This window comes from Bison bison, unplaced genomic scaffold, assembly GCF_000754665.1.
Source record: "Bison bison bison isolate TAMUID 2011002044 unplaced genomic scaffold, Bison_UMD1.0 scf7180017864495, whole genome shotgun sequence".
NCBI lineage: Eukaryota > Metazoa > Chordata > Mammalia > Artiodactyla > Bovidae > Bison > Bison bison.
The window spans coordinates 5959211-5968402 of NW_011495054.1; the positions used below are offsets into that span (position 1 = coordinate 5959211).

At 48.0% G+C, this 9192-nt stretch overlaps 1 protein-coding gene and 1 long non-coding RNA gene across 2 annotated transcripts; one reads left to right on the forward strand and one right to left on the reverse strand.

Moving 5' to 3' along the window:
• Positions 1–7: 7 nt before the first annotated feature.
• On the forward strand, positions 8–2714 carry LOC104980047. Its single transcript, XR_824215.1, has 3 exons — positions 8–88; positions 437–574; positions 2471–2714. It is a non-coding gene; the product is annotated as an uncharacterized LOC104980047 (long non-coding RNA).
• RPLP0 (ribosomal protein, large, P0) lies at positions 947–5007 on the reverse strand. The gene is made up of 8 exons (XM_010828614.1): positions 4965–5007; positions 4615–4716; positions 3484–3659; positions 3298–3385; positions 3013–3159; positions 2721–2906; positions 1763–1903; positions 947–1182 (listed from the first exon to the last, which is right to left on the reverse strand). Exons 2-8 carry the CDS (start codon positions 4666–4668, stop codon positions 1018–1020), a joined length of 957 nt encoding a protein of 318 aa, XP_010826916.1. The 5' UTR covers positions 4669–4716; positions 4965–5007; the 3' UTR covers positions 947–1017.
• Between the last annotated feature and the right edge of the window lie 4185 nt (positions 5008–9192).

Below are 9192 nucleotides of genomic sequence, written 5' to 3' on the forward strand. Positions count from 1 at the left end.
CTCCTGTGTGAAGACAGTTTTACATAAGTGTGGCCTACTTGTTTGCTAGAGGGGTTTCCTTGATGACAGCGGCTGAACTCAGTAACAGGTAGGCAGCCAAGTCGTGTCTTATCCCGTTGTTTGTACCCCAGCACCAATGTTAGAAGATTCTGGAGCTGAGGAAGCTGCCCAAGGGCAACTCCTTAAAACAAGGCCACAGGGTAGGAGGCTGGGGCTAAATTTTATTCTGTATGCAAACCTGACAACTCTACCTAAATATGATCTGCACACATCAGTCCTTGTCTCTGATATTAGCAATGGCTTTCAAACTTCTGTGTGTGTGCATGCTCAGCAGTTAAGCAACTCTTTGCAGGTAGATGGACTAGTAGCAGGTCAGGCTCCTGTCCATGGGACTTTCCAGGCAATAAGGGAATGGGTTGTCATTTCCTCCTCCCAGGGCATCTCCCAGACCTAGGGATTCAAACCGAGTCTCCTGGGTTGCAGGCAGATTCTTTACTGCTGAGCCACCTGGGAAGCCCCTTTGCACTTCTGAGACCTGGATACAACCAGCACTTACCTCATGACCCAGTACAGGGTAAGTGATATGTATGATTCACAACACCTACAGGACATTTTCTCTCCTTAAATAACAGTGGCCACTAAATTGGAGCACCACCCAGTCTGAAACACCCCTGGCAGCACACAGCTTAACTCAGTATGACACTAAGCCTACTTAAATTGAGTGACCCAGGCTTGTGGCCTGATGGTCATGGAGACAAATTTCAGTTTAACAAATATAGTTACCGCTGGGTAGAGACAAAGTATAGGATGCTAGGAGAGCAATGTGTCACTTTGGAAGAGGACACCCAAATGTCAATTTCCAATCAAGCTGATTTTACCATGCCTTTGGTTTCTAGCATACAGCACTATATAACCTTCAAACGCACAAAATGAGAAGCTCAGAGACTCGTAAGAGAAGTAAGCCTTTATTTTCTCATTTCACAAATAATGCTGGCCTGGTTGGCTGCTTTTTAGTGATTAGTCAAAAAGACCGAATCCCATATCCTCGTCCGACTCCTCCGACTCCTCCTTTGCTTCAACCTTGGCTGGGGCTGCGGTGGTGGCAGCAGGGGCAGCAGCGGGGGCAGCAGCCACAGGGGCAGCAGCCACAAAGGCAGATGGATCAGCCAAGAAGGCCTTGACCTAGAGCAAGGGCAAAGTTCACGGTCAAAAGGGTCATCTTAGCACCCCTACTACCCACAACCCTTCTGCCTCTGCAGAGATCTGGGTTTAAGGGCCCACTTCCATGTCAGTGAAGCCTTCCTCTCAAGTAACCAGGCAGGACAGCTTGGGTATAAGCCTGGTGAACTCAGGCCCAGCTCTTACCCATTAAACTATCCCTGCTTTAAATCTCGTAATTTCTAAAATCAAGAACACATCTCCCCTGCCTCCCAACTTCAAGTAGACAATTGGCGCTCTGTAGCCAAAGGTTTCACACTTAAAAAGACTGAACCAACTGTGGATCAAAACTCAAAAAAAAAAGGGGGGGGGTGGATTTCCAGAACTGAATTTGCTGTATTGTAGCAATTATTTACACTCAAGTTACATTGTATTTATAAACACTTACATAACATTCAAACTGGATTAGGTATTCTAAGTAACCTAGAAATGATGTAACCTAACTAACACCATTTTATTATATGACAGACTTGAGCATGGATTTTGGTATCCATGATGGAAGCACAACTATATTCTTGCTGTGGTCCCGGTGGGTTCTTTGTACCTTTTCAGCAAGTGGGAAGGTGTAATCAGTCTCCACAGACAAAGCCAGGACGCGCTTGTACCCATTGATGATAGAATGGGGTACAGATGCGACGGTCGGGTAACCAATCTGCAGGCACACGCTGGCAACATTGCGGACGCCCTGTGGAAGGAGGAAACATTCCTTTAGCTCTTCAGGCGTGACATCTTAAGAAACAATGAAGCGGAGCTCAAAGGCACACAGGATTTGCTCAGTACCTCAGTCTCACACAGGACACTTCACCTCACACCAAATGCTTCTGGCAGTGAAATTCAGACCCAGTTTAATTTACAAATGCTTTTTGCCCTTATTCTCGACAAGGGTTTTCCCTATACCATAACGATGGTATTTACTTCAAAAGCCACCGTTTTTTAAAAATATACAGTCACGGCACTCTGAGAAAAACATTAGTTCCAGGTGTGAATTTCATCCACTACTGAGATTTCCAAAAGTAACCAGAGTTAAGAGTATATGTAATTACAATTGTCTATCTGTCCAAAAAAACAGGAATTATATATTGCATCACTTTGTTAAGAGAGTGTATTAGTGGCAAAACAAGACTAAGGATGGACTGAGAGAGCCTTTCTCCCAAGATAGTAGGGTACTTGGCAACACTTGTATATTAATTACCTCATTTTCCTTATCCCTCTTTTGACTCACTGACACTCAAAATCTCACATTTTATTGCAGGCCCTAAAATGACAGCCCTTACTGTGTACCCAGCACAGTTCCAAGGCCTTACACTCATTAATTCATTAGCTCCTTCAACGATCCTATATTGTCATTGCTGTTTTAAGGATGAGGAAACTGAGATACAGATTAAACAACTGTTCCTGGTTATTAAACTGCTAGTCAGCTGCATTGCCAAGATCCAGCTGAAGCCAGATGCGCTCTCAACTATTAATGAGAAGGGAAGAGCCTGGAATGGGCCCTCGGGTACCTCCAGGAAGCGGGAATGCAGAGTTTCCTCTGTGATGTCAAGCACTTCAGGGTTGTAGATGCTGCCATTGTCAAACACCTGCTGGATGACCAGCCCGAAGGAGAAGGGGGAGATGTTCAGCATGTTCAGCAGCGTGGCTTCGCTGGCGCCCACTTTGTCTCCTGTCTTAATCAGCTGCACATCACTCTGAAGAACAAGGAGTTGGCAGTTAACCCCTGGATGTCTGGCAAGTCCAAGGCCACCGAGTCCCCACCGCTGGCCCAGCCAGCACTGGCAAGCCAGGTCCACTCACCAGGATTTCAATCGTGCCCCTGGAGATCTTCGTGGTGATGCCTAAAGCCTGGAAGAAGGAGGTCTTCTCGGGCCCCAGACCAGTGTTCTGGGCCGGCACAGTGACTTCACACGGCGCTATGGCACCAGCACGGGCGGCAGCTGGCACCTGAGAAAATGGGGGAAAAAAAAATGTGAACAGTGAGATGTCTTCTCTCCAGACACAACCTGAGATCAGTCAGTTTTGTTGCTTTTCAGGAGCCAAATTAATGATAAGGTCTCTCCAGTCAACCTGATTCTCCCTTACCTTGTTGGCCAGCAGCATGTCCCTGATCTCAGTGAGGTCCTCCTTGGTGAACACGAAGCCCACATTCCCCCGGATGTGAGGCAACAGTCTGCGAAGAGAAGTTTACAGGAGAAGGTCACTTTTTAACACCATTCCTCTCCAAGAAGAGGGAGGAAGACACTGAGAAGAGAGGATAAAGACACTGACTTCTCCAGAGCCGGGTTGTTTTCCAGATGCCCTCGGATGGCCTTGCGCATCATCGTGTTCTTGCCCATCAGCACCACAGCCTTCCCGCGGAGGGACATGCGGATCTGCTGCATCTGCTTGGAGCCCACGTTGTCTGCTCCCACAATGAAGCATTTTGGATAATCATCCAGAAGTTGCTACAGAAACAAGCCAAAAACAAGCAGTGTTTCACAGGAGGAAAGAGGGAAAAGGTTAAGAGAAACCAAATCCCGCAATCACCAGCTTCCATCTCACTGACCCTTTCCTCTAAGCTTTTGAAATGACACAGAGATTGGGACAGTTCCTCCTCCTATCGGCCACCTGAGTTAACACCAGTTTTGTCAAAGACTGGCTTGTTGAGTATAAACGGTAACTGTTTCTACGGTAAATAAAAAAAAAAACTTAATTATAACTTTTGCTCTTTCCCCAATTATGAGGCATGTTTGATTCACTAAATGACTGCCTTAACAGAAAAAAAAATACTGTTCCAAGTCAGATTTACAGCAATCAAAATACAACATAAAGGAAATACAACGAAATAGTAACTTGTAGGACCTAGGCTGTGTGTATATAATCATTTTACAAAGTTTTTTGTTAAACTGAAAACCTGCATGATAAATGAGGAAGAACGCAAAGAACTAAATTCTACAACGCATCCTAAGACTTGAAGAGCAGCGTAATTAACATTTCTGGCCAGGAAGACCCAACTCAAGGCCATCTAAATTAAAGAACTCACATGGTTTCTTGACTGACAGGCTCTAAATAGGCAACAACTTGCTCCATTATAATGAATCACTCATCGCCTCAGATCTTCTTAAAGATGGTGACAAGGCAGGAAAATTAGGACAAGTGCTATCTGAACTTCCAACAGGCTTGGGCTTGAATGCTCTTCACCTTAAGAGCCACTTCACCTGCCTGAGTCTGTTTATCTGCAACACTGGGAGGGGGAAGGGCATGGATCTCGGGAAATTGTGAAAATTAAATGAAATGTGCCTAAAAAGACCTAATGTGGTAGCTAAGGAGTAGGCCCTCAGTACATGCCAGCTGATTGTCCCCATTAGTGCCTGGGCCCGAGGCAGCACGGTGGGCGGCTGGGGCCTACCCCAAACTTACGATGATCTTAAGGAAGTAGTTGGACTTCCAGGTCGCCCTGTCTTCCCTGGGCATCACGGCGGTGCGTCAGGGATTGCCACGCAGGGTTTAAAGACGATGTCACTGAGGAGAGAAAAGGAGCTCAAGCCACCCCGACACGCGTCCCCACAGCACGGCGGGCTCCAAGCCCAAGGCACACGCGGAGTAGGCCACGCGCGGGCGCCCGCCGCCCCGAGCCAGGGCTGTGACCGCCGCACCCCCAAACCAAGGAGGCCGGACCCCGCGGTCCCCAAAAGCCTCCAAAAGAACCCCCAAATAACCCCATCCTTCCCGCCACAGTTGCCGGTGACAACACAGCGAGACGGACGAACCTCACACGAGGACGCCTGGCGAGAGGAGGGCCGCGCGCCGGCGGGCATCTTTTATAGATGAGCGAAGCAGCCAATCAGAAGCCACGGGCAGAGCCCCCCGCCTATTGGCTGGAGCCAACGTCTGTCTGAAGAAATCGGATAGATGCAGGCAGCCATTGGGTGGCATCCCTGCCATTCCAAGCATCAGGAAGCTGTTTTTAAACGAGGTAGTTAAGGAGGGCACTGCTGTGTGCTGGAGGCGCTTTCTCAGAGCTGCTGCCCTCTGCCGGGTTGGAGGTGCTGCCGTGTAGAGTTAGCATTTACAAGCTGAGTTCACATTTCCTTTGGTCACCTGGCCAAGTCGCAACTACAGAGTATGACGTTGAGAAAGAACTCTCATGCTTTAGAAACAGGATGGTCTCTCGTCTCCTCTACAGTTTGTTCTTCCCCCTATCGAAACAAAGGGATCCTTTAAACCTAAGTCGGATCACTTCCTCATCTGCTCTCAATACTTTCGAGTCTCCCCATTTCCCTCCCAGAAAAAACCTAAAATGTAAATGGCCTACATGATCTGTTCCCCACCTCCACCCCATCATCTAACTTGCCTACTGACTCATTTCCTCCCGGCTGGGTGACGCTCCCATTTCAGGGCTCATGCACTCTCTAGTCCCTCTTCCTAGAAGGCTTTCTGCCGATATCCACACCTCCATCGCGTCTTGGCGCAATGATCACCTGCTGAAGGTCTATCCCGATTGCCCTATTCAAAATTACCCCCAAAACCACTCCCACTTCCCTCTTCCTCCGGTTTAACTTTTTGGTAGCACTTCCACCTAGTAACACACTAAAATAATTTGTCTCTCTCTCTGCCGTGAGCCTGGCACCTATGGGCATATAATAAACATTTGTTGAATGAATGGATGCAGAGTTTGCAGTCAGATAACCTGAATTCATATCCTTATTCTGTCACTTGCTAGGTTGGTCATCTTAGGAAGTGATTTCACCTTCCTGACCCTCTCTTTCCCTATCTGTAAAATGAGGATAATAGTATTCACACCCCATGAGGATTACGTGAGTTATGTGTTAACACAGTTCCTGGAATGCAGGAGATCACTTAATGTCAACATATTTTATTACACTTTCATTCAACATTTATTTGAACTATTGTGCTGTATCATTAAGTATGTTTTTAATGAATAAGCTTAGATCCTAGGGTGGGAAGGGGAGAGGTGATTCTCCCCAACTCCATCCTTTTAACTTGACCAAGTTAGAACCCCTGGTATTGTTTTCAAGCCTCCTGATGATAAGCCTGTATAGACAACTGCTGGAGTCCATTACTGCTAAGATCTCTTCTTAGTGACAGGGTATTACTGCACGCTCAGCATTGTACTAAGTACTTTATGCACATTACTGCTGTTCATCTTTGCAACAAACCCCCAAGGAAATACAGTATTAGTACCATTTTACTGGTAAGGAAATTCACAGAGGTTAAATAATTCACCCAAGTCCCTCAACTCGTAAGTGATGGCTTCAGGACCAAAACCTAAAAGCAAGTTCAAAGCCCATGAGTCTCACTATGCTATACAGTCCCTTCCAAACCCTAAGGCTGTCTTCCTTCAAATGCACTTTTGCAAGGATATACATACTGACACATTAACTTCCCAAGGACATCCTGCCTCTGATGATATTGTCGCTAATTATAGTACATCAATATAATGGAATACCGTGAAGCCATTAAAAAATGATGCCTATCTCTATTTACTGACATGGGAAAACATAAAGTACAGTTGAGTGAGCCAGTTACAACGAAGTGGACCTGTTCAATTACGTAAGTCCAACATGAGCTGGAAATATGATTTTTGGGTGAGGGGTGAAGGTAATTTTCACTTCTGAGCTCAATGCGAAATGGTCAAGGTTCAGACTTGAAATCGACATGCGGCTTTTGGAGGACCATTCCAAACAACAGGGAGACTGCAAAGCTACAAAACTGTCCAGGAAGTTTGCAAAGGCCCAGGACTGGAGTCATGGCTCTGATAAGAGCCAAGGAGAAAGCATGCATGCAAATACAGACATGACCACCAGGGGGCAGTGGAGACCCATCCTCTACTATTAAGTCAGTTCTGTTTAGTCGCTCAATCGTGTCCAGCTCTTTGTGACCCCATGGACTGCAGCACGCCAGGCCTCCCTGTCCATCACCAACTCCCAAAGTTTACTCAGACTCACATCCATTGAGTCGGTGATGCCATCCAACCATCTCATCCTCTGTCGTCCCTTTCTCCTCCTGCCCTCAATCTTTCCCAGCATCAGTCTTTTCAAATGAGTCAGTTCTTTGCATCAGGTGGCCAAAGTATTGGAGTTTCAGCTTCAGCATCAGTCCTTCCAATGAATATTCAGGACTGATTTCCTTTAGGATGGATGGGTTGGATCTCCTTGCAGTCTAAGGGACTCTCAAGAGTCTTGTCCAACACCACAGTTCAAAAGCATCAATTCTTCGGCACTCAGCTTTCTTTATAGTCCAACTCTCACATCCACTTGCAACAAGGAAGGTTCTACACCCAAGGTATGGTGCCAGAACTAGGGGGCAGTGGTGGTGTGTCTGGTCAACATGTAAGAACACAGACAAGCCCTAGGTTCACAGCCTGTCTCTGTGCTCGTTCACAGGATATCGGCTCTCTCTGAACCTCTTTCCCATCTGTGAGTGGGAGGCCACACCCCTGCGCCCATGGGAGGCAACCCATGGCAAATTGCAGTGGGTAAGAAGCCAGGAGGCCCACAAGTGCCCCGTGAGGGCTTTGGCCTCAGGTAAGTGAACTGCAGTGATTGACCCTCAAACTGTGGTGCTGTGAGTCTGGGGAGGGTTTGGTCTCTCTTCTGGGGCTGAGCTGTTCATCTCGGACTACAAAGAAATGGCACTAACACCGGTGAAAATAATGGCAAACTTTATTGGCATAAATCACAGGAATTAAAATGGGAAAAAGCCAGGTTATAAGTTTACAGAGGAAAAAAAAATTAAAAATCAAATCATCAAATAACCATCCACCCAGAGGGTAGAACCTCTGGAAGCCCCAGATCCTCCTCTAGGGGAGGGGTCTGGGGTGGGTCACTGTAAACAGAGCAATAAGGCCTAAGAGTAGAAGTGGAGACATCAGACCTGTGGCAGGACCTGGCCGAGCTCCCCAGACCCAGGCTGCTCCCAGCCCCGCCTCCAAGGAGGGACCCCCTTCTCCTCCTGAGAGGCTCAGGACATCCAGCCTCTGATGAGGTTGGTGGAGTGGGTCTGGCTTGTCCTCACTTAAGACCCTACTGGGGCCCCGTTCCACTGACCCGGAACCCCAGCCCTGCCTGTCTCATCCTCAGGGGGCTTCCTGTTGCCTCCTGCTGTTCTTGTCCCTCCGCCCAGAATCCTATCAGGCCCCCAGGCAACAGCCTGGGTGGGCTCTCTCCTGGGGGGGGGCCACCACCAGTCTCCAGGGAAGGCAGGAAGTTTGGGGAAGGGACGCACCCAGTGGAATCAACAAGACTAACGGTCAAAATCAGATCCCATCTTTCCTGAGGAGGCAGAAGAAAGGATCCCCAGAGTAGCAGGGGGGGAGGCTGATAATGTTCTCTTTGTGGCCAGAAAGTTCACAGGGGCGTGAGCACTCCTAACAGCTTACACAGGGAAGGGGCACCCCCAGAGTGGACGTCCCCCTCTCTCCCCGCTCAGAAACAGGACGGATGAGGTTCGGAATTCTCAGCCCCAGAGGGCAAGACACCGTTCAGGTGGGTTTCAGTGAAGAACTTGCTGGCCTGGGGAGTAAGGAAGGGGGTTCGAAATACAGCAGTTTATAAAAACAGTCCCGGAGAGCTATGAAGTTAAAGATGGGGAGTCAACAAAGCCGCTCCCCGTTCACCTGCTTGTGCTAAGAAAAAAATAAGATACGAATTGCTTCCCCACCCCGAGCCTTCAGTACAAGGCAGGCCCTGCGTATCCCGCAGCCACCGCGGTGCACACGGGGAGGAGTACAAAAGGAGTCGTCTGTAAAATCTCTTCAAAGTCAGTTTCGTATAGAGAAGTAAAAGCAACTCAGACGATATGAATCCAAACCTCAGTGTAGAAAACTATCAAAGTCGGTACAGTGTCCGGGCAACGGGGTGACACTCACCACCTCACGCGGCCCCAGGAGACGGAGGAGGTGCCTGGAAAACATTATTGCTGGAGAGGCCTTTCTCAGTAGAACCAGAGCAGTTGTGGGGGAAAGAAACTCTAGTT

What these genes read in the sequence shown, in the direction of transcription:
- RPLP0 (XM_010828614.1), bottom strand. Translation starts at nt 4,668, where the DNA reads ATGCCCAGGGAAGACAGGGCGACCTGGAAGTCCAACTACTTCCTTAAG. An exon ending in ACATGCTGCTGGCCAACAAG is followed by an intron (nt 3,160 to 3,297) that starts GTAAGGGAGAAT and finishes CCATTTTCTCAG; the next exon opens with GTGCCAGCTGCCGCCCGTGC. An exon ending in GGGGCACGATTGAAATCCTG is followed by an intron (nt 2,907 to 3,012) that starts GTGAGTGGACCT and finishes CTTGTTCTTCAG; the next exon opens with AGTGATGTGCAGCTGATTAA.